At 48.4% G+C, this 25673-nt stretch overlaps 1 protein-coding gene across 1 annotated transcript; it reads left to right on the top strand.

Annotated features, from left to right (window-relative positions):
• The first annotated feature begins 2385 nt into the window (after positions 1-2385).
• Positions 2386-24952, top strand: LOC135914628 (uncharacterized). Its single transcript, XM_065447553.1, has 2 exons — positions 2386-3924; positions 23459-24952. The coding sequence occupies exons 1-2, from the start codon at positions 2455-2457 to the stop codon at positions 23798-23800; spliced, it is 1812 nt and encodes a 603-aa protein (XP_065303625.1). The 5' UTR covers positions 2386-2454; the 3' UTR covers positions 23801-24952.
• The last annotated feature ends 721 nt before the right edge of the window (positions 24953-25673 follow it).

The raw sequence follows: 25673 nt of genomic DNA, 5'->3' as shown, positions 1-25673 counted from the left end.
GCTTTGTGCCGTAGTCAAAACACTGTCGACTCTGTCCACGTTCCGAGACCAAATATCACAGTATTATAGATTGTAGGGATGCTGTATATTTTTTCGACATTCTCCAACGGACAATTAGAACGGTCATTGACATCACTTCATGTTCCATTATGTTTCTGCCGTTTAAGGTTACGGGAGGTCCTCTCTATGACATCGTCGTAATATACTTGGTTTATATAGCCTATGAGGATGTAGACTGTGTGATCGCATGCCAAAAGCCCGCGATCTACAAAGCACTTGTTGCGCGAAAGTGCTGCTTATGTGAGAGCGTGTACGCTGCGCAGGAATTTCCGCCAGTGTCAGTTCATCATACGCCACCTTTAAAGCGGGGTTTCATATGCATGAAGAAGTAGACGCAGCGCAAGGCGCCCCCTCCCTTCCGAGGAGGGAAAGGGTGCGATCGCGTGTTCGCTCGCCTCGCGTCCGCCGTTTCCCGCCAGTTCAGGCCCGGCAGTCTGATGGTGAGGCCGCGTTTGAATTGTTCTACCGCGACAGCTGCAGACAGGAACCTTCCCAAATTTACATATACTATGCAAAATGTTCCCAAGTCAATACAGGGACACATGCCCGTGGTGTGGTGCAATACCCACACTTTATCACATCACATGGGAGTGCAATACAAATAAGGAATTCCACAAAATAGAAAATCCGAGTGCGGAGCAGTGGAAGAGCGTGCTCTCCAGCGGCGACCCTAGCCTCCAACGGAAGCTGGTGGATCATGCCCGACGAGCAGCCACGCTCAGTGGTGCCCTGGAATAGGGGCGCCAACCATGCAGGCCGGAGATCTTCATCAACCAATAGAAGATCAAGACATCCGGCACGACCGCTGAATTACTCTTTCTAGAGTAATAAAGTTTACTTCCTCCTCCTCTATCGAAGAGCCGGCTGCGTTGAAGGAGCGGCAGCGGGAACGGACCGCTCGTTGTGCGTTCGGCCGAAGAATAGGCGGCGTTTGATGAACGCCACCGGGAACTCGCTTGAGGGAGGGCTCGTCGTCGACGTGCCGACCTCGCCGTGAGAGAGCACGAAGGCGAGGCATTACGACAACGAAGAGCTGCGGACCCCGAGATTCGCGTGCGCCCCTTTTCACAGCAGTGGAAGGGCGGTGATTTTTTGCTGATGTTTTTCTTTTCGTTAAGAATCCCCCCCCCCCCCTGTAATAATACCCTTTGGTGCTCTCAGATACTTGTACAATTAAACATAAATAAACCTTCCAACGCATGAAAAAAAAAAACGAGGGTTCAGTAATTCCTGGAAGTGCTTCTATTTATACCAGGAATACAAAAGTTTCGCCACACATTACACTTAACCCTACCTCTGTTTCCACCGAAGTTGACTTCGGTGTCTTGTGCAGTTGTTGAGATATATAGCGTGCAGTGGCAGTATTACACTCTGGAAGACTTGAATAAATGCCTTTCTACAAGGGTTGCAAATAGGCTGCAGAGATGAAACAGTTATCATTCGTCCAATACGACCCACCTCCTTCTTCAACGAACTAAACTCCCCGTGTTTTGCATGATTCGCCAAAGACACCGGGGAATAGCAACTACATGCCAAGTGTAAACTATAAAAATTCAGGGAAGGCAAGTATTGGGTAAGTATTTTCAGAGCACAAAATTACCCTAGACACTTTAAATTGTCGGTGCAGGTCTGCCACTGAGTTGTTCCTATTTCTCTTCAATCTGAAATCTTTTTACGTTTATGGTCCTCCCGCGCAACAGGCAAAACTAAGGTGGGTTGAGCCATATCCGTAAGCACTATCCCAAACCAAAACAAGCAATAGAGCTCGGGCTGTTCACTGCTGCTAGACTAATTATCACCTGTTCTCTTAAATGTCATTACAAATTAAATATTTTTACATAGTGAAATGGTAAATCGCCGCTAACAAAATGAAAATAAAAACAGCATATGCATGCGGCCAGAAAAATGGGAATAAAAGGATGTATAAAAAGTGCACTTTAAATGAATCAATATAGCCATTATGGAAAAGAAGGGTCTGTACATGTAAAGGGCGGGTCAAATAACACGGGAACTTCGAGGTTTTGCCAAGCTGTATTCTTGCGCCCTTCAACGAAGCAAGCACCTTCTTTCGACTACGTGGAATTGCGCATGCGCACTTTATTATGCGCGTGTGCCCACCGCTATCGGCATTTCTTGCCAACGTGCTGTGGCTACCTTAATCAACTTATTATCACCATGTTGCTCAATCGTTTTCGAACCTACAAACGCAAAAACATACGCGCGTGCAAAAAGAATGAAAACAGCGATAACAATTCACTGCCTATAACGCGACCTAATCAACGTGACTGTGATATCCCAGAAAGCACCTTCAGATTCCAGATAAATTTCGTAGTCACTTGATTCACGACATGGCGCGCACCGAAAACCTGCTGCTTCGACCATGTAGCGTCGTCAATGCGGATAGACCAACGGCCGGTTTCACCGGCCGAGCTGCCAAGTATTTTTCTCCACATCTGTTTGTGCGTGACATCGCCCAACGTCGTCGCCATGATGCTCAGTATGGCCGCCGCCCAGACAGTGGACGTGCTGGTGAAAAAACTGGCTACGTACCATCGCCACGAAGTCTCGGAGCTGCAGCTCCGAAACTGCGTGGTCGCGAACCCGTCCCGCCTTTGCACCTTGATAAGTAGCTTCACGGAGCTGCGGTGTCTTCGCTGCGTCGCTAGTTTGTTAAAGCCGTACGACGTCCGAATACTGCTCCTCCCGGCGCTGAAGAAGTTGGAAACTCTCGAGTTCACGATAGACGAACGTTTGTCTCCACTCCAGGCCCGCTCGATTCGCAACCTGGCGAGGTGCAACTTCGCCCCACAATTTCCGAGCCTTCAGTCCATATACGTCGAAGTCGCTGGCAGCGACAACATCGACATTGTCAGTGACCTGATGCTGCACTTTCCCAACCTGAACGACTTGCACGTTCACTTTCTTCGGGGGCAGTTCGGGGATGCCAGCGACAAATGCAGGAGGTTGTGGGAAAGTCATCAGAGCCTACGCCGCTTCACGTTCACGTCCGAGGTTCCTTCGACGGCGTGCCAATTTGCCTATCCGCACATGAACTCCGCAGACTGCGGCGTCCTCTGCGGAAACGTGCTGTGCACTCGGGACCCACACACTACTGGGAACTGCTGGCTGATGCGTGATCTCTGCGAGCGTAAACAGGCACTGCCGAACCATCAGACGCTCGTGGTGGTACGCCCCAGCAGCACTGCGACAGAGCAAATGCGCCAAGCGGGCGTTACGAACGAGTGGACTAGCGTGAAAAGCCTTTGCCTCGTTCTGCTCGGGATGTTCAACAACTTGCAGTATCCGTGCGCCAGTGGCGCCTACCACGACGCCCTAGTCTACTTCTTGCAGCAGTTCAGGAGCATCAACGGGCACGGCGAGTACGAACACATGACCGAGCTGAACGTCAACTCATTCCACTGCGCCGACAACTTGGACATGACCGCAGTCTTGCAGGACGCCGGGTTGACGTCGCTGACGGCGCTGTCGGCGTCGCCCTGCGGCATCCGACGGCAGGGGGCGCTCGGCCGTCTCGCCCTCGCCTGCCCCTCGCTCAACGACTTGGACGTCCGAGTGTACGCCGACGTCGCCAGTTGCGAGCGCTGCCGGGAAGGCCTCGACGTGGATGCCGACGACGCGGCCGAGCTGGCTGTCAGCCACAACGGAGGCCGGCTCACGTTCATCGGGGTGCCGCGATTCGGCTCGCTCGATTTCCTCAGCCGCTGCAACGTGCGGGAGCTGCGCTTGGGCGCCACTGATTGCGACCCGCCCGAAGGACTGGGAGAGCTGCTCGGTTTCAACGAGAGGCTGCGCTGCTTGGTTCTCAGCTACGACGGCGTGCACCTCGACCTGAACCTGTACAAGGTACGCATTAATAAGTTCAGCGTTTCTTGTTTTTCATTAGCTGTGAAACGTGGAGAGTGCGGGCGCAGAGAAAGCCGTATACTTAGAAACCTTGGTTAAGAAGAAAAATTCGAATCCCCATTCTAAGAGTTCATAAAGGAAAAACACGAAGCACTAACAGCAAGAGCACATCTGCGAATCACGAAATAGCCGATACGTGATGTAGTAGCGCTCAATGCATTTTCTATCTATAAGCGGTAGTTCACTAGCCAAAGACTCACGCTTAACCCTGCTCGTTCGACACTGCTGTTGGGAATAGTTCTGCAACATATCCGCGGCGTTTTGAGCGTGATCGGATAAATCGTGGCTGGTTTCTTTACTTCAAAATAAGCGTAATTTTCCCGATGTAGTGCGTAGTTTTAATTCTTTAGTTCTATGTATCGAATCTTTTTAAGCCTGTGGGATTTTTGCCCATTATTATTTGAGTGCTGGCCCACCGCTCTGCTGACCCCAAGGCCTTGTGACAAACTTCGGCAACGTACGGTTGTGCATGCGTACGCCGATGAAGCTGTGTCTGCCATTGCCAAAGTATAAGTCACCCTGTTTATTTACACTGTAATGAAACTGAAGACGCATTCAAGCTGCACGGCATGATAGCGCACGACCACCAGCTCCGCCGCGGTAGCTTCGCCTTCGTCGAAGAACAATTTCCTAGGATAATGTCGAGTGGGCCGGACTTGCCGGCGCGTCGAATGCATTCTAGTGAGGCATACAACCACGGTGGAAAGAGTAAAAGTAAGAGTGAGCGTCACGTGACAATCGTGGAGCCTAGTCATCATTAATATAGGATACATGTGGGTCCTTGCCACGATATAAGCCAAGCAGCCGCTTCTAGTCGCCTCGGTTTGATTGCGTCTGTTGCGACGATTTCATGTTGCGTCTTCCGAGCTGCGAAGGTTGTGGGACGGAATTTAGAAAGAAAAGAAATAGTCCGAGGCTCATGTTGGTACTGGGAGAACGCAAATTATTCAAGGCCTTTGCCGGGTGACGTAGTTGACTTCGGCGTTCAGCTTTTTCGGGGGTATGCCTAGACGTATGGTAGTCTCACCTCACCACCACTCGGATTTCTGTTACAAGATTGCCTGTAAATATTTCCATGCGAGCGCGTTGCTTTGCGTGGCCTACCATGGCGGCTTAGCTGGTATGTCGTTACACTGCTGCACACGATGATGGGGTTCGATACTCGGCTGCAGCGACCGCATTTCGATAGGGGTGAAATGCAAGAATTTGCGTGCACCATGTACTATTGCATGATATTGTACCCCATGTGGTCATACCTAATCCATAGCTCCGTACTATGACCAGCCTAATAGTGAGGTCATCGGTTTTGTAAGTAAAACCCCATAATTTAACTTTTCTTTTGAAGCGCAGCTCTTAGGTCCCCGTTCCTGGGTTGAGCGTCGGCGTCTCTCGACGTAACTGCGTGAACGCGCTCGCGCCATTACTTGTGCGTTCGTCGTCGTCGTCTTCTCCCACAGCTGGCTCCGATGCCGTTCAACGTCCAGCGTTCCCATAAAGTCCCCCCGTCTGCGAAGTAGTAGTAGTAGAAACATTTATTTCGAAGGGAAAGAAGTAGTTGTCGAAGACTTGGGCGGCGGATGGAGAACTCATTTCAGAGCCCCTGTGGCCTGTACTGCTGCCCTTGCCTGCTGTACCAGGCTGCGCTGGGTTGTCAGGTACGAGCTGGACAGCGAAGGCGCTCAGGGCAGTGGCCCACTGCCAGTGGGTGCGGTGATTTCAGTCTCAACTCATTTGCCTCACTATATAGTGAAATTGAAACACGTATAGAGCTGCGCTCAAATTTCGCATTAGGGAGTATCGTAATCGTCGGACACTTCTTTTGCGTTGCGTTATTGTTGTTTATGGTTAAGTTATGATGCGAAGGATTCTTGGAGAGTGCAACCCCGTTTTCTGTATCCTAGTTTTCTGCAACAGCCATCACGTTGTCGTTGGCAGATCCTGAAGATAGCGCAGTCTAGAACTGCAGCAGGTCCAACGTGTTGGAATCCATATACAGCGCAGTTTTGCGTGAGTGCCTAAGGAGTTGGAAGCACCAGTTTGTGTTACTTAAATGTCCACAAAATTACTCGGAAGGCTTTATTCGGGCATTGTAGAGAGGCTAATGCAATGCAATGCCGCTGCTGCGGATGCACGAAGACTAGTTTACTGTTTCTTTCTTTTTTCCTCGCACGACCGCCGCTACAGCGGATGCGATTGCCACCTGGTGGTGGCTCAAGGAACCCAGCGGTGGTGACCGTGTACGCATCCTCCACTGCAATTTGTTGGCATATTCGATATGGAAATAGCCACGCAGCAACTTCAGTCATTAAAACCCAGCAAGGTTCGCTAAACACGAGGTCGCGTGATCAAAACCCGGCCACGGTGGTCGCGTTTCAATGGAGGCGAGATGCGAAAACGCTCGCATACTTAGGCTGAGGTGCACGTTAAAGAAATCCAGATGTTCCGAATTTCCGGAGACCTCCACTACGGCATGCCCCATAATCTGATCGTGTTATCCTTTGGCACCTCAAACCCCATAAATTATTATCGTCGAAACTATCGTTTATTTATTCGTACTAAATGCTTCCTGCTTCGTGAAAAGGAAAAAAAAACCATCGCTAAAGAGGCTAGTAAAGAAGCTCTGGATTGAATTCCGTAAAGAATGATTCGCATCACAATGCTCACACTAACAAACGGCTCGACCTTAGCGGCAGCCAGTTCATCGGCAGATCAATCGTGAACCATGGCGTCCCTCAATTCAAGGCAGAGCCCATGAATGCTCTTACAAAGAAAAAAATTTTTTTCGCTAAGATAACAGTGCAACTGAAGTGGCAACGTACTTGATCGACGGCGTCGTATGAGAGCGAGAAGGAAACGAAGCTCAGAAATCAACAAGGAAAGAGAAGTGCGGTCGCCTCATATGATTATAGCACATAATGTGTTTGTGGTCGAGGCTACACTTTCGCGACAAATCGCTGCGCGCTTCTCTTTAACAGCGTCTTTTTCCAGGCCTCGGCTACAGCCCCTATCACGGCTGCGCCTTGACCCCACCGTCAAAGCAATGACAGTGTCCCTAATACAAAGCGGATGAACGTCTTCATTTTGATACTAATTATGCAACAAAAAGAAAAATTCATAAAAAATTACGGCCCAGCTTGTCTCACGCTTAATGTCAGCGGTAATGCGAATGCCAATCGCCAACGTAGTGACAGGCCATATTCCTGAAGTCCCGTTTATTTAGCAGGTGTAGTGGTGATTCTGACACTTCTGTTGATCCGGTCAATCGCCGCATATTCGAGTATTGTTCCACTTTATTATGGCCCTCGCTTGTCGAGGTCATCCGTGAGCACGGAGACGTGACGGCGACTATGGCGTCGACGCAGCGACAATGGAATGACGAGGTAATGACGTCGATAGAACGACAAAGGCATATGAGGGCGATGGCTTGACGACAATGAGATGTCAATTCTCAAATTATGGCGATGCTATGATGACAGCATGACGACGATTACATGAGAAAGAGATGACGAATGTATGACAGCGATGGCGCGACGACGGCTATATGATGACGAAGAGGATGAAGCGGGAATGACGACCATGGCATGATAAAGCCGGCATGACAACGGAGGTGGTATGACTACGACGGCATGACGAAAATAGAGACACGTTACTGCTCTCATGAAAATCATAAAATGGCAGCGTGATGAGGAAGGCATGATGACTGTTTGGCGACTCCGACTTGATTGGACTAGGATTGGATAGGACTACGATTGAATGATAGGTATGACGTGAGTCGGATGGCAAAGCTGATATGATGGCATCACGGCCACGAGCCTCTACCTACCGGTCCAAGCTGTTAGGCGGCTTGGGCCACTTGCCTGGGTAGAAGGCGTGACGAGGACGGCATGCCGACAGTAAGATCACGAAGGTGGGATGACGAAAATGGAATGACCCTGAACGCTTGAGGACGAGGGGCGCTATAACATAAAGCTATTTCGAACTGTTCTTTCTTTTTCTGTTTCTGCAATCAACCCCCCACAATTGGTCAAAATATTTTCGGGCCACAACCACTTCACCTTTCTGTCACGCGACGTCATAAAAACCACGAAAGCTCCCCATCTGGTTTAGTGACGTGGCTTCACGTGGTCCGGCAGACCTCCAGCGGTTGCAGGGTGTCCGGGAATTCTACATCCACATGACGAACATCTGGTTCATCCTGCTGAACAGCGTTAGAATTGCGGGCTCAATCCCATCGCTCGTAATCAGTTGTCAAGATTGGAGTCGGGCATGAATTGGAAGGTAGCTGGCCCATGCCGTCGTCCAACTTATCCACGCTGAGGAAGTTGATGAAGGGAAGGACTACTACTCATCGAGAACGAGGAATATGGGTTTATTTACAGTATCTACATAAGGATGTTGCAGTTCATCAGTCTAGCATGACTGTGGGAGAAAGTCCACTGAGCAGCCGCACAACAGCGGTTTATAAACACACAGTCCTCCCCCGATGCCCAGGTGAGGGAAACGTCCGACCACTCAATGCAGCCAAGCCGCCGTTTTTCAGCAGGGCTTACGCACACTCCCGCACCAGTTTCACGGAGCCCGCCAAAGGTCCGACTGTCTTCGCAGAACTCGGGGCTTCCTTCAAGAACGGTGCGTGGGAAGGGGCCGCCGCAGACGCTCCCTCGGGACCTCCCTGGCTCATGGCAGACCGGGTCGCCGGTGTCGTGTTCAGGCACAAAGCCTGATTCGTCGAACTCATCTCGGCACCTGCGACGGAGAGTCGAGGACGCGCGTATTGTTTTGCACACAGTCGACTTAGTGACGCAGTGGCTAGAGGGTGACAGTTGCTATCCAAGAACAGTTGACGTCGCTGTCGCAACTGGCTGGCAAAACTTGCACCTCAGCCGGCCGTTCTTAACATCTTAACAACAGCCACTTCCGTTTAAAAAATGTTGGAGGCTCCGGCTGCCGCCCCCCCCCCCCCAGCACCAACTTCTACAAGATCTTGTGGGCAGCGGCCTTTGCTCAATATACGCCACCTCGAGCGCTCAGTCGCAACTACTCTAGCCGTTTGAACCGTCACGTCATTCAGCGTCTTGCCGTTCCACCTGGCTTGCGTCCGCCCGTGCCGATCGTCGGTCACGCGCCGGTCACGCGCCTGTCACAGAATCAGACCTCCACTCGGTCCGTGAGCTTCCTACCCAGCTCAAAGGCAGCTGCGCAACGACTCATTCGAAGGAAGTCACTGGGCCAAACGCGAGCTCTTTCTGCTATACTCTACGGCCTGCCGATCTCCTCCTTTGCACCTTCCCGCAAGCTGTCCGCTTTCCGTTCCACGGCACCTCACTCATCACCGATTCAGGGGCTCCCCTACCGGCCCCACTAGGCGCAAATTTCCCTTTCACAGGTACGGCGACGCCACGAGCACAACCTTCGCGATGCCTGTATAGCAACCACCACAACCGTGATGCTATCAGCGTTCGAGATTTCGCCGCATGCAGCACAAGGCGAGCTTTCCGACGTTCTGTGCTCGTGCCTTCCGCAGATGCATGGCATGCCGAAGTATTCCAGAAGCAGTTCTACTATACTATACAGTTGCTTGAGCTCGAGAATCCCTTCTACGACAACAAACAACGGCTGTCGCCTCAACCATCTGTGGCAGGCGGGTCAGGCAGCATTCACGGGAAAGGAAATGCATGAGGCGTGCGCGTAGATGGTTGCTGTTCGTGGAGACTTTTGGCGGGAAGGATCGTTCAGTGGCTGCTTGATCGGCGCAGCTTCCCATGGTGTGTTTGACGCTGTGCTTCTTGTTCGCGAGACAGACATATCCTCACTGCGGATACTCAACTCCTACGGTCCTCCACATTTACATGTAAGTCGCACGTATTATTTACGCTATTAGAGCCCATCTTTCGTAGCGTTAACTTGGAAGGCCAGCTCGTAAGGCCTCGTTTCTTTGTTTCGAGAGCTCGACTCCGCTTTCCGATCTCTTGAAATCGACATGTTACTAGCGCGCTCCAGAGCAGCATGACACCACTGAGCAAGTGATCCGTCGCGTGGCCTTTTTCATATTTCACGGGCTTTTTTGCAACCTGGAAAAAAGGTCTACGTGAGACGTATCGTAATGGAAACAACTCGATCGGTGGCCCCGCAGGGGCGTCTGCGTCAGCAGGCGTTTGGTGTGTTGCGACACCACGGACCCGAGCACACGAGGGTTGGACCCTCCCGCGTGTAGTCGTGCGCGGCTTAGCCGTGTCCGGGGAAAGGGGGATCCTGGAGGTTGAGCCGATGCTGGGTGATCGGACCTTTAAGGCCCCCCGGCGGAGGCAACACACCTCTTTGGCCTCTGCTTCACGTAGACGGCACCCCCGGACTGACCCACCCGGGGGAAATCGGTAGTCGCCTCTTCCTATCTCTCTCTTCTCAAACCTTCGTCTTTATCTCTCACTTTTTTACCTTTCCTGTCTTCTTCTCTCTTCCAGTTACTTCCTTTCTCCACGGCGGCAAGGGTTAACCTTGTGTGGATGTCCTACCTTGGGTACACCATATTTGGTTATAGTGACGGCGTACGGCTGGCGTCGTGCAGGCTTGGACACAAGCCCTGCCGCGTCCCCTCGTTGGGCTCCGTGGTGGGCGGTCGGCGCTGTTGCCGAACACACACACTTTCCTATGGCAGCTCAAATCTCTGTTGTCCATGATCGGCGTCTCAAAAGATGCCGCACCGAAGTACCATTTCAATTCTTTCGAAGCAACGCTCCATCTTTCCCCAAATACTATGTAGTCCACAGTGAAAGTAATACACCTATTAGAAAGCTTTCCCCATTCCTGGTCGCCAGATGCCTGAAAGATAAAATCGGACAGACATACAAAGCCTCCAAAATGTCTAGCAGGGATCTCCTCCTAGAATTAAATAGTAAACACCAAGCAGATAAGCTGTCTGAACTTACCAGTATTGGCGAGGCTACAGTGACTGTTTCAGCCCACAGAACACTCAATACAAGTAGGGGAGTAATATCTGAAGAAGACTTTATTGGCTTAAGTGACGAGGAACTGCTGGAAGGTTTCCAGGAACAAAATGTGACAAAGGTGCAAAGAATAGTAATCCGTAGAAACGACCAAGAAATCCCCACCAAACATGTCATACTTACATTTGGTACAAGCGTAATGCCTACCTCTCTGGATGCAGGGTACGTGAAACTAAACGTCAGACCATATATCCGGAACCCAAGACGGTGTTTCAAGTGTCAAAGGTTCAGACATGCTTCACATGCATGCCGAGGCCAAACAACCTGTGCTAAATGCAGCTCAACTGATCATCAATCTGAAAACTGCACTTCTTCCCCACATTGTACTAACTGCAAAGGAGACCATCCAGCCTACTCGCGGTCTTGCCCATGCTGGAAAAAAGAAAAAGAAGTAATAGCACTAACTGTCAAAGAAAAAATATCGTTCTTTGAAGCCCGAAAACGACTGTCGTACCTTCCCCGACGCAGTTATGCCGATGTGACGCAGGCGGGGGCAGCGTCACAGAGGCTTCCGGAGTCCTCCTAGCCCACGCGCAGTGGTGCCGCAGTGACTCCTCCCGCCCCCGTGGTGGAAGCAGTCAGTACTGCTCCGCCCTCTTCAACGGCCCTGCAGACACCAGTCCCGCAGGGTCCTAAGATCAAGCGAACTCCAAGGCCCGAGACACGTGTCTCGGCGCCAAACTCTCGGTCCTCCAGCGCCTCAGAGAGAGCAATGGAGGTCGAAACAAAAACCCCGGTGTCCTCGACACCGAAGGAGAAGCGCTCCCTCGAGCGCGGTAAGAGGGATAAAATCCCAATAACAACTCAAAATAAGAAGGCGATAACCTAAGGGTTATCGCTCTGTTTGTATCTGCCTTCTTCAGATCCATGTCACCTAACATCTTTCTTATCTCCCATTCACTCGTTAATATCAATTTTTGCCTTTCAATTTCATAATGGCTTTCATGATCCATTGGAATTGTAGAGGTCTCATTCATAACTTAGGTGACATAAAAGACCTTTTAATAAACTTGTCTCCTGTGGCCCTGTGCTTACAGGAAACCAACCTAGGCGAAAAACACAAGAACTTTTTGAAAGGTTTCACTGTTGTACGGCGCGACCGTAATCAGACGAACCGGCTGTCAGGTGGTGTAGCCATTGTTCTGCCAGTTGGTATACCAGCCAGAGAAATTCCCATTAACACTCACATAGAAGCCGTTGCTGTCACCGTTTTAGCTCACAAAACCATCACCATTTGTTCAATGTACATTCCGCCACATTCACATTTTACCGTAAGAGACCTAGAGATAATTTTAGAGCAGCTACCTGAACCATTTTTAATAGGTGGTTATTTTAATTCACATAGCACGTTATGGGGTAGCAAAACTACTGACACCAGGGGCCAAACACTTGAAGATTTTATTCTAACCAACGACATATGCCTATTAAACTCTGGTGCGGCAACTTACTGTTGCCCAAGCACAGGAGCTATGAGTTGCCTAGATCTGTCACTGTGCTCTCCATCACTTTTTACAGATTTTAAATGGGATGTCGTTGACAACCCCTATGGAAGTGATCACCTTCCTGTAAAAATTAACTTATCATCCCCACCACAAATCATCCCAAGCAAACCACGTCGTTGGAAGCTACACTTAGCAAACTGGGCACTGTTTCAAGAACTGGCCAGCCTGGAAAAAGTTTTTTCAAAGAATTTAAATGTCGACGATCAAAACGAATTATTCACAACCTGTATTATTAATGCCGCGCGGCTAGCTATTCCTCAGTCCTCAGGAGTGGTTCGACGTAATCATAAAATCTGGTACACGCAAGAATGTAAGCAAGCAAAAAAGAAACAAAACAAAGCGTGGGGCATATTCCGTAGATACCCAACCTATGATAATCTTGTAAATTTTAAAAAAGCGAAAGCAAACGCACGCCGCATCCGTCGAGACGCTGAGAAAACTTCCTGGAAGAACTACATATCATCTATTAACAGCTCAACCACATCCAAAAAATGTGGGAACAAGTCCATAAATTAAACGGCAGCTTCTCCCCTTTCACAATTCCGTTATTAACAGCTCCCGGCACACAAACAAGTATAGGGGAACAGGCAGACGTACTAGGGGAACATTTTTCTCATGTTTCAAGTTCCTCACACTACACTCCATCATTCCTGAAGCTCAAACATACAACCGCAAAACAAAAACTTCCTACAACTGGCTCTACAAATGAGCCCTAAAATGCATTAATCACATTTCACGAAATCCAAAAGGTACTGTCGGCAGGCAAACAGACGGCACCCGGTCCTGATGAAATACATTATGAAATGCTCGCTCACCTCTCAGACGCTGCTGTAAACGCACTTCTGCAATTCTTCAATAAAATATGGGTATCGGGTAAAATTGCGGAGGCTTGGAAAAAAGCCGTGATTGTACCGTTCCTGAAACCTGCAAAACCACCAACCACACCTAGTAGTTATAGGCCTATAGCCCTCACAAGTTGCCTGGCAAAATCATTCGAAAGTATCCTGAACGTTAGGCTGACGTTCACTCTTCAGTCACGTGAACTCCTTGACATCCACCGGTGCGGATTTAAAAAAATGTGTTCAACGACTGATTATCTCGTCCGCCTAGAAAATACAGTGCGAGAAGCATTCGTACACAAGCAACACTGTTTAGCAGTCTTTTTCGATATCGATAAGGCTTACGATACCGCCTGGAGGTTCGGTATTCTTCGCGACCTAGCAGAACTTGGTATTCGCGGTAGGATGCTGAACTGCTTGAAAGATTTCATCTCCGACCGTTCATTTCATGTACGCCTTGGTGCAACTCTGTCGAAGAAATTCGTCCAGGAGAATGGAGTGCCGCAGGGCTGCATTTTCAGTACGACACTTTTCATAGTAAAAATGAACTCCATAGCAAAAATAATTCCTAGGTCCATTATGTATTCTGTATATGTTGATGACCTTCAAATAGCATGCACATCCTCCAGCTTACCAACATGCGAGAGACAGATACAACTCACACTGAACAAACTCGCTATTTGGGCAGAAAAAAACGGGTTTAAATTTTCACCCCAAGAAACAGTTGCTGTCCTCTTTTCACTCGAAAGAGGCCTACAGGTTGACCCCACCCTGCACCTAAATGAAACCGTACTTCCAGTAAAGAATGAACACAAATTTTTAGGCATAATTTTTGACAAAAAGCTCACATTCCTACCACACATAACCACCCTGAAAAAGAAAGCTTCCCAGTCACTAAATATACTTAAAGTACTGTCTCATAAACATTGGGGTTCTGACAGAACATGTCTTCTACACATTTATCGTTACTTAGTGCGTTCCTCCTTAGATTATGGCTCCATAGTGTATGGCTCAGCAAGACCGACATACCTTAAAAAATTAGACCCAGTACATAACTCAGGCTTGCGTATTTCATGTGGTGCATACCGCACGTCTCCTATAACCAGTCTTTACGTAGAAACAAACGAACCCCCACTAGAAACTAGAAGAGCCGCTCTAACCTGTGCATATATTCTTAAGATACAATCTCTACCAAAACACATTTGCTACCCACTTGTAACAAAATGCCTTTCCCGAGTACTTTTTAACAACAAACCACAAACTACAAGACCACTGCTCATGCGATTTGAAGAGATGTGTCGGAATCTTGGCATAGCGGACACATTACCTGGCATTACCCACAGACAAAATCCACTACCCCCATGGTTCACCTTTCCCACAGTTTGCGATCTCACTTTAACACAGTTTCGTAAAGCACAAACGCCGCCACAACACATAATTCAGGAATTCCTTGCACTAGAAGAAAAATACAGCAGCTTCACAAACTTTTATACTGATGGTTCGAAAACAAATGAACATGTTGGTAGCGCAGTTGTACAGGGGAACTGGGAAGAAACAATAAGACTTCCGCAGTGCACATCCATTTTCACTGCTGAATGTTATGCCATTTCTATAGCCATAGACAAAATAATAAAGGAGAACCTCGCAAATAGTATCATATACACAGACTCCTTAAGTGCACTCACAGCTCTTCATGCCAGAAATGCAGTCACACCATTAATAGGAGACATTATACATAATTTATTAAAAGGCACCACACAAGGACTGAACATTAAATTGTGCTGGGTTCCGAGCCACGTCGGAATTAGTGGCAATGAGAGAGCAGATGCATGCGCGGCACAAGCCCGGCACAAAGAAATCACAAAAGTAAAGATACCTCCTAACGACTGCATGAAGTTAGTACATTATAAACTAAGGAAAAAATGGCAGTCCGCTTGGAATAATGAAGCAAACAACAAATTACACCTGCTAAAACCTGTGTTAGGCGAATGGAAATCTTGTACACACCAGGAACGTTTCAAAGAAGTGGTTCTGTGCCGTCTTCGCATAGGACACACACACCTAACACACAACTTCATTCTAACAAAGCAAGACAAACCCCACTGTGAACTATGTGGAGATGAACTAACAGTTAACCACATCCTATTTTCATGCAGAAAACTTGAACCACTGAGGAAGAAGTCTTTTACCATATTCTACAAACAACATATCCCTTTTCAACCAGCTTTGATTTTAGGAGAAGATGGGTTGTTGAAGTATCATGTGTTTTTAGCTTTTTAAAAGAAGCTGGAGTTCTCTTAAAACTTTAAAAGCTAACTTAACTACATATTAACTACGTATTACAGAGCACCTCATCCACCTTCTCATCCCTGAGAAGGCCGAGGTCCTTAGTTAACTTGTTGGGACTTTCCGGGCTCTTGCCCAGACAAGGACTCACTGAGGTGTCCCAACTTATTAAAAGAATCCATACCTAGTGTTTGGCGCATGATAGCCTAAGCTGCTTATGTGCCATTAACCCCAACTCAACTCAACTCAACTCGATCGGTGGTTTCTGAAGGTGCTCTACAAATCTGCGTATCATACTTGTGGTCCTCAGCCAATCGTTAAAAAGTTGGGTAAAAAAAACTAATTAGGGAGTTATGGGAAAAGCAAAAAAATGTCCGAGTTTCTATCGTCTGCTGACGAGAGTACGCTTTCGGTTCAATTCGCTTCCGACGTCCATTTCATTTTTAAATTCTTGGCTCAAGTTATGTGAGGCATCCTGTATACCGGGTGCTTCTGCGAAGCCTTTTACCAATTTTGGCAAATCACCTATCGCAGGTAATTCGATTCCAATCCTTGAGCTATATTGCTCAAACATGCGCACATTATTTGCAGGAAAAGTATACACACGTTATCGACTAATCACCAATAATATGGTAATTATCTTTTTTTACCTGTCTTATGACCCATATTGCAATTGAGATAGTGTAACTAAGGAATTTTCAAGATGACACCAGTTTCGAGATGCTAATTAGCGAACCTTGTGAAGAAACACGCTGGCGGTTAATTTCGTGTTTCTATGCATAAAACAGCGTTTTGATAAAAAAAGTAATTGAAATGACATTGCGTTTTTACCGCAAGTTTGATGGCGCTTACCTCGAAAATGGTGTCTTCCACAGTTATATTCGAGTACATATTTCTTGTATTCTCACCGGCTACAATTTCTTATTTGCAATGTGAGCTGTAAGGTAATTAGGGAAATACCTAATTAGTGTTTTTGTCAATGAGTCGATTATGCATTTGGTTTTTCGCGCAAGTAGGACCAGATAATTTTTTAATTGCAATGTCGCAAAAACAACTGGTGCCTGTGAGTGTGTTGGCATTCCTGCACCACAGGGCCCGTAGCCTATTGACTAGACGCAACCGAGGTATCACTAAATGGACATATTTTTGCATCCTTAACTAGAGTAAGTTAGCATCTGCCCCGAAAAAGCTCACGAAATAGCGTTTAGAAATCCGTCTCTGGCAGCCATGCCTAAGTGCCTTGACTTGAGGTGCTGCACTATTCGTTGTATTATTTCTTTATACACCGCATGGCTCGTAGCAGTATTGATCAACAAAACGGTGGCGTCATTCCAAATGCTATATTTGTAATTACAAACCGTTTTATGAGGCAACCCTAATGGCCTATTCCACGATACTTCATGGACACGTGAATCTTTGTAGTTAATCAGAATCGAGGGGCTTAAACCAGCCCGATATCTGTCCACGCAGCTTTTATTCATATGGAAGACTGTTTGCACGCTTTCATTTGGCACTAATGCTTACCAGAAGACTCATGACGATTATGCGTTCCATTAATGTGGTGACATTTATTTCAGAGCATCGCAGTCGTTTGAGTCGTTCATGTTGTTTTATTCTTAATGCCAGTACGTGATGTTATTCGCAGTTTCTTTTTTTTCCGTATTTCATTGTACTGACGTGCAGTTTCATATCCTAGGCAAGAAAGCCGTACGTCGTATGCATGCGTTCCCTGAAGCTGTAAGCTACGGTTTGAGCAAAACCGTGGGCATAGACCCTACGATGCTGGGATAGTTTATTTGAAACAACCAGCAATATAATCAAGATACCAGTCAAGATGGCATACCTCACTGCGAATCCCCGACTACGGGGACCAAATCTGGACCGTCCAGGGAGCCCACGTGTTGGCGGCCAGGCCGAGCCTGCCCGTCCCAACTTGTGAGGGGCCCGCTGCGCGATAATCGCGTATCTCAGGAATGTGAATAAATTTTTGCATCCATCCATCCATAATCAAACGCTGAGCGTAACAGCACACAAAAGTACAACGAATTGTAAAACAGCAACAAGTGTTTATGATTATAGGCGCTTAGGTGTTTTGTGGGGCTTTGACCTTACACGAAAAAGCATAGCCTCAAGAGCGCCTTGAATGCTATTCATCCGCATCTGTATCAGCGAGAGCAAGCTTAAACTAGGAAAATATAGAAGTGCTCCAATACATTAATGACAAATTCGACGGTTGTCATAAATCGACACTTCATGTTTGTTTGCTGCTACCAGAGCTTATTGCCCAATGCGCTGCTGTTATGAATGCACAAAATAGCTTGACCTCATTTTCATCAAGACACTTTACGGCCATAAAGTGGCCGTAAAGCGTTTATCTCTCAGGTGTCTTGACGAAAATGAAGTCAGGGTATTGAGTGCATTGGAAGCAGCCCATCGGACAATAAGCAGAAGTTCGCAGCACAACAGGAATGTTATCGCCTTCCACAGCAACGCACTCCCGATAAAATCATGCGCTACACGCACGCCACAAGGACTAGAACACCAACCATCCTCCGTTATCCGTAATAGCTTCTGGTCAACAGGCGGTAGGAGCTCGTTCCATCGCTTAACAGTGGCAGCTCATCCGGTGCAGATCGGCATAATCCGCCTTTTATGCCCCGTTCACACTGAGACATTCGGCGTCTGGAGCGGCGCCCAGTTCGGCGGAACCCAGTTCGGCGGCGGCGAGATCCGCCGGAAAAGCCCCTTCCGCGCCGATCGCTCCCGTACCGATTTTTGCGGCAGCTGCCGCCGGATTATCCGCCTCGCCGCCGCGCGGCGCTGACCAATCGGGGAGCGCGAAACAGAACTTCCAAAGATGGCGGCCGATTCTCACGTCATGTCGCAGTCGTCGCAGTCCTCAAAGTCCGCCGCGACATCCACATCCGAAATGCTGATCGAACTGGTGCGCAACCACCCAGTCCTCTACGATAAGCGCCACTTGAAGCACAAATACAACGTGCAGAAGGACGACTTGTGGCACAACATCGGTCGCGAGATTGGTGGGCGAACCCACCAACGCCGCTGCCGCCGTCTCTTCGGCGAATGCTTCTGCGCGTCATGCATCGCCAGAAAGATGCTTGCCAATAGGCCGAGCAGTACTGCTTCTTCTTGCTCGGGGTTCATCATTGTCTTTCCAAGCAATGGTAAAGACGCGCAACATAAACACACGAACTCGACGCGAGCGGAGACAACTGCTGCGCAATTTCGAGCCGCGCGAACATCCGGGACATCCCGCGCTTGATTGGAGGTTAGCATTTTATGGGGCAGATGGCGCTGTATGTCTTTCCGGCGGCGCGGTCCACAAGCAGTGTGAACTACGCGATTTTCGGCGGCAGGAGAATTCCATTCGCTGTAGACGCCGGATTCCTGAGTGTGAACGTACCATTACAGCGAAGCCGTCTATGGCTAGGGTTCCGGGGTTTCTTTCTGGCGTAACGTCGACCGAAAACTATCATCATCAATGGCTCATATTCTCAATAGCAAAGGCTCACACCCCCGTAAGTCAGAGGCTACCCGCACACGGCAATGTGAGGCGAATAATAGTGCATAAATTCTTTGGAATCATGAATCGCGCCCTCGGCCCTCTACCCTCTGCCGTTGGGAACATTTCGGAAATGTTTTAGCAGTTGATTTACTTACCTGCACCCCATGTTGAGTGTGTGTCGGTTGTGCGTTTCAAGGATTGCGAATAATTAATAATGGCTTCTCCAGGGCAGCATGTGGCACCTTCTCGTGGGTGAGCAGGCCTGAGTGCGTTATGCTAAGAGCGCGGCCGACAAAAGCACGCGGAGTTCTGTCTGCTGACGCGGCTGCCTTGTAGTTTTCGTCGCTGATTTCTGCTTTTGCACCTGGCTTGTTGTATTCTTTTTAGACATTCTTTAGACATTTCGCATATTCAAGCCGTCTTAGAGCGCAGCGTCCCACGTCGGATTTACCAAAGAGATACAATTGATACCATGGACACATACAGCCACAAATCGCTGTTATCTTCAATTATTGTGGAAGCGGCGCATGGATTTTATGAAATGTCCAATCGTAGCAAAACAAACACATCTACGCTTATTAGCCGCATAGTGTCACCTCAACTATACCAGCAGTTTCCTTTGTCCTAACTGCTTACCGTTAGGTTCAGACCCAACGGCAGAGGGCGCGTGAACTCAACGGCACCAGGCTTCACCTTCGCTGAACAGCACCATCGTTTGCCTAAACTTCATCTGCTCGGCTTGACAGGGCCAAAGCTCGTGCATTTCAAATGCGAAGGCACGTTTCAACTCATTTTGAGCGCGAATAATTATATTGTCGCGTGTATTCTGCTGAAGCATACACGCTGAATGGAGAACCAGGCGTTCGTATTTCATGACACGCAACCGTTGATGCGCGATGCCGAGACAAACCTCGTTCTCTTCGGTCCCCTTGCTGTGCCACACCATGTGGCACTACCCCCTCTTCAAAAAAAATAATAATAAAAGAATGAAAACATACATAGGCTTGACGTGAGAGCGCCGAGATGGCCTAGGATGAACACATAGGCTATAGTCACAATCACTGGTGTGCGATATAGTCACAAGGCACTGAGGGACGAGCAACAACAAAAACTAACCTAAGCAGCTGAAAATGTCGAATTTTAAGGGCTTTGGTACGGTTTCAACCGTACAATGTGCACAATCTCAAATTGCGGTTGTCGACGTCGGGGAGGCTGGCTTCCATCAGGAAGGACTTCGTAATTCACGTCGCTAATTCGCTGGAACACTTTGAAAGGCCCGAAGTAGCGACTCAAAAGCTTTTCGGCGCATGCGAGTCCAGACTAAAACTTGATCACCAGGTTGAAACTCGACTTGTCGATGGCGGAGATTGTAACGTTGCGCATCGATGCTCTGTTGTTTCTTTATATGCACTCGGGCAAGCTGACGGGCTTCTTCCGCGCGTTGCACGAAGAGTTCGGCATCTTGGGCGAGATCGAGGTGATCGATCTTGTCGCATGGCTGCAGTGCTTCTAACATAGTCTGCACTTCACGGCCGTAAACAAGGTAGAATGGCGTGAAGCGTTTTGTTTCTTGCGTAGCAGTATTATAGGCAAACGTTACGCATGGTAGTATCTCGTCCCACGTCTTGTGCTGTACGTCTACGTGCATAAACAGCATGTCGGTCATCGTTTCATTCAGTCGTTCGGTCAAGCCGTTTGTCTGCGCATGACAGGCAGTTGTCCATCCATGGGTTGTGCAGCTGAGTTTAAAAACGTCTTCAATGAGCTGCACTGTAAAAGCTTTTTATCGGTCTGTGATGACGTGCGATGGGGTGCCATGCCGTAGGACGATGCTCTGTATGAAAAACTGGTCAACCTCGGTAGCTGTGCCTCGAGGCAACGCCTTTGTCTCCGCATACCCCGTTAAATAGTCTGTGGCGACGATTATCCACCTGTTGCCAGAAGATGACAGTGGAAACGGGCCCAGAAGATCCATGCCGACCTGGTCGAAAGGTTTGCCAGGTGGGTCAATCGGATTCAGCAATCCCGCAGGCTTCACAGCTGGCGACTTTCGGCGCTGGAATTCACGGCAGGCTTAGACATACCGCTTAACACACTCGGCAAGTTTCGGCCTGTAGTAGGATTTGCGCACGCTATCAAGCGTTCGCGTAAAACCCTAATGGCCAGACGGAGGCTCATCATGACAGGCGAATAAAACTTCGACACGGAGGTCTGCTGGAACGACCAAAAGGTATGTCTTGTTGGTGGCAGCAGAGTTCTTATACAAGACGCCATGTCGTAAACAAAACGACGACAATCCTCGAGCGATATGCCGGGGTATTGATGGGTTTTGTCCTTCCAGGTGTTCTAATATAGGTCGTAGTGAGTTGTCTGCGCGCTGCCGTGCGGACAAATCAGTAACGCTTACGGCCCCAAGGAAAGCGCCGTCGTCCTCGATGTCGTGGTCGGTAGTGTCCATAGGAACGCGCGAGAATGCGTCAGCGTCTTCGTGTATGCGGCCCGACTTGTACACGATGGTCACGTCGCACTCCTGCAAACGTAGACTCCACCGTGCTAGTCGTCCAGAAGGGTCCTGCAGATTTGCAAGCCAACATACCGAGTGATGATCAGTTACAACTTTGAAAGGGCGGCCGTGGAGGTTGGGTCGAAATTTGGCCAGCGCCCATAAGATGGCAAGACACTCTTTTTCCGTAGTGGTGTAGTTGGTATCTGCACGCGATAGTGTGCGACTTGCGTAGGCAATCATTCTTTCAATACCTTGCTGCCGTTGTACAAACACCAAGACCAAATTTACTGGAGTTTGTATGAACTTGCGTGTCCGCCGACAAGCGAAGCCCACTTGTCGGCTATCACGGTGTCGGTTCCGCGGCAGATCGCGGGGACTCGGTCGAACGATGGTCGGCAAGCTTATTTTCTCTGTGCCTTAGACAAGAAAATCAGACGCACTACGACTACTCGCGCTAGTCCGTTGCTTCCTGTAATATAAAACGGTTTCAGCGACACACTGTGCTGATTAGTCCGCCAGTCATCAGCGTCTTATGGGCCTCGTATAGACCCAGTGTTACCACGCGTTAAATGAGTACGTGTGCGAAGCCAGGCACGCGCTGCCTACACCAGTGAAAGCTGACGTCACAAGAAGACGTCGTCAGCAATGGGATATCTTTTTGAAGTGTCGGCCAACTATCAATGAAAATCGGCACCCACGTCGTTCACGGTGAAGTCCGTGCGAATCCCTGGCTGCTTTTTGTTTTGACGTGGAGCTGCAGGCTAACGCTACGCACGCTTTCGGCGATGTAAGGACGCAGAGATACCAGTGGAATTGCAAGGCCGTACACGGCAAGATTCTTTGCAGCTGTGCGTGACCGCGCTCTTTTTCTTTTCTTTTTTTCGGAGGGACTTTCCTCTCAGATCGGACCATGTGTCCATGCGCGCGACCATTGCAAACCGTTTTGCGACTAATCTGCTAGGGCAGGGTGCTCGCGCCGTCGTGCCATAAAAAGGTTTACATTCGTAAGTTCGTAAGACATATGCCCCTTCACGTAGACTTCCTTCTTACGTTCGCAGGTGCAACTGCCGTTTGTTTTGCGAATCGACTACAGCTTAACCCGCCGTGGTTGCTAAGTGGCAATGATGTTGGGCTGCTAAGCACGACATCGCCGGATCGAATCCCGGCCACGGCTACCGCATTTCGATGGGGCCGGAATGCGAAAACAGCCGTGTGATTGAGGTGCACGTTAACGAAACCCAGGCGGTCCAAATTTACGGAGTCGCCCACTATGGCGTGGCTCATGTAAAGAAAGTGGTTTTGTCAGGTAAAACTCCACCATATTTTCGACTCAAGCTTAAATTAGGCGCAAGTACGTAAGTTCGCACCGACACCATATTCGTATGCTTGCATACTTTCGAATATTTTTAGCTTTGTGAATGCGCTTACTTTATAAAATTTTTGCAACGCCTGAATTTGTTCGCAAGTTAGCTTTGTCAATTCCGTTCGAGACGATTGCTATATTCAACAGCGCAACATCACTGTACTGTATGCAAGGTTCACTTTAGAAAACAGAATTCTGCAACGTGTATTATACTCCCTTGCAATGGACCCCTATGACGCCAACCTAGGTCACTGTATGACAACTAACAACGCCGTGCGCTGTGCCCTGCCGCATCAATTCGTAACACGTCGCCCAAGCATTACGCGTTCGCTGCTGGTCACCTACGATTCGGAACAAGTCTACCAAACCGCGAGCGCTTCGCGTCACGTAGTTGTTAGCCGGAGTTCAGTCTGCTGATTAGGCCTCATTTCCTTCCCTTTCCGAACAGAACCTGAAAGGGCTCCGGAATCTACGCCTCCTCAGCGTGCTGTCGACTGCGTGCTACGACAATATCTACCCAAGAGCCTACATGCAATCTGTGGGCTCCTTCATGGAACGGCTGAAGGTCTTCCACGTGCACTTCACGGACACCAAGGGCAATACTGAGCGACTGACGTGGGTGCGACGCGCTCCGACGGTTGTGGAACAGGTCTACCGACTCGGTCCGCTGCTGATAGCGCCGGTGTTTTTCGGCCGGGTGCTCACCGGCGCACCGTGCGTGGTCTGCACGACCCAAACTTTCATCGGGCTCGTCAAGCCGAAATACCGGGGCGTGCACACCAAGTTTTAGACCTTCCTCTTTTAGTGTCCTTATAGACTGTTTTAGCTCGGCCGTAGGCGCATTACCGTTCGTGGAACACCTGGTTACAGCAGCCGTCAATGGCAGTATAGCAACGCTGCTAGCGACGATGTCAGGATGCCTGTTTCAATGGCAACGCGTGAGGATCGCTTTTTTATGTATCGTCATTCTTGTTTAAAAGAAATACAATAGGACAAAGCGGTCTGCATGGTAACGACGATGTCGCTACCTTTTATTTACACCAGCGGCTAGGTAGCAAATGAAAAGTAACTTCAATGGGCATTTTGTGTTTTTGCTAGTTATATTATCTTACCTAAGATGGCGTGTCACCAACGCTTCTCTTGAAGTAAACGTGTCCGGTAACCTGGTGTTTCTCAAAGGGCAATGCGTTTACGGACCCGCTAATACTCTGTTGTTATTCAAACCTTGTCTCACCGAGAGACTTGACTTTTACTGCTACTGCTTCTGTTTTATCCGTCAGGCTAAAAGTCATATTTCGAATTTTAGCTTGTTCATACTGCTGACAAAAACTCCTAAACGCCACATTTGCCTTGAATCCTTATATTGCAGTGTGATCATACAGAACCATGAAAACAAATTGTATATTCCTGAGTAAACCCCTGAGATCACATAGCATGACGGCACTGGGTTGATGGGCCTTCTTCAATAGAGATAGAGGTCTAATAATTCAATATCGGAACATCATACGTGGCGAAAGTATTATGAATATGACCGAAATAGTCACCGCTAATACTAGTTTGTACCGGGTTAGCCACAAATAATAACCTTGCCTGTACGAGATTTTAATGTGTTCGCGAGCATCGTTTGAGTTTTTATAGACAGAATTGACTATTATGCATAACTTTATCTGCAATTTCCTAATATTTTACGTAAGATTCAACAGAAAGATGACGCGAGGGGACGACCTTGAGATTTATCAAATTTCTTGCCAATTTTTATTGCACTTCTGCATTACAGTTCTTTAGTCCCACACTACACTGTTCTTCAAATCTAGTTTTGCTTTAATTCTAACTATATGAAAAACCACCTGCTTTTTGGCCAATCCCCCATCATGGTTATGCGCCAGTGTTTGGGAAACGAAATGAGTCGAAGAAGTGAGAATAAACAGTAATGGTGACCGTATGACTAGTTGTTCTTGGTGTCCTTACAAAGTAGGTGCAGTCTACTTCACGATCCTGTGTTAATCGACTGATGGACCACTCCAATTACCCAAGGACAATGTGTGTCAACGTCACGGCCACTGACATGGATGGTATCCAGCTGGTGAGCGGTACATACTGCGTCTATGGCGGAAAGTCGGCCTGTTGGCATGAACTTTGACGGTTGTTTCTTAAAACGCGCATGCTTGCTTTCGGCAACCAAGTGGCGATGAGTACTTCCAAGGTAAATAGCAGAGACCACGAACATGAAGTGGCCGTTGCGCATATTAATAGAGAGCATCACGACGCCAAAGAGCAGGTAAATATGCTCGCGATTTTAGGAGGTTACTACAAAAAAGGCAGAGTTGTTTCCACAACAAAATACATATTGTGAGGTGTGATTAATTTGCAAGAAAAAACAGCCAGTGGCAACAACACTTGTTGGAACTCATGAGGCAAACACGCCTCCAACGTGCTCTGAGGACAGCAATGGAATTTAGTAAACCGGATATCTTCGACGGCTCATTCACAAATAGTGCTCAGCCTTGGCTTGATTTCTTTGAATACGCATGGGATCATAATTGTTGGCAGGATGATACTTACACGGTTATGAACATGCCATTGTACCTCGGAAGCGTCGCAAGGACTTGGTATAAGATCCGAATGACCGAAAAGGCAAGACATACTCGACGCATTGGAGGAAG

This window comes from Dermacentor albipictus, chromosome 9, assembly GCF_038994185.2.
Source record: "Dermacentor albipictus isolate Rhodes 1998 colony chromosome 9, USDA_Dalb.pri_finalv2, whole genome shotgun sequence".
Taxonomy (NCBI): Eukaryota; Metazoa; Arthropoda; class Arachnida; order Ixodida; family Ixodidae; genus Dermacentor; species Dermacentor albipictus.
This window is presented reverse-complemented; position numbering and strand designations above follow the sequence as displayed.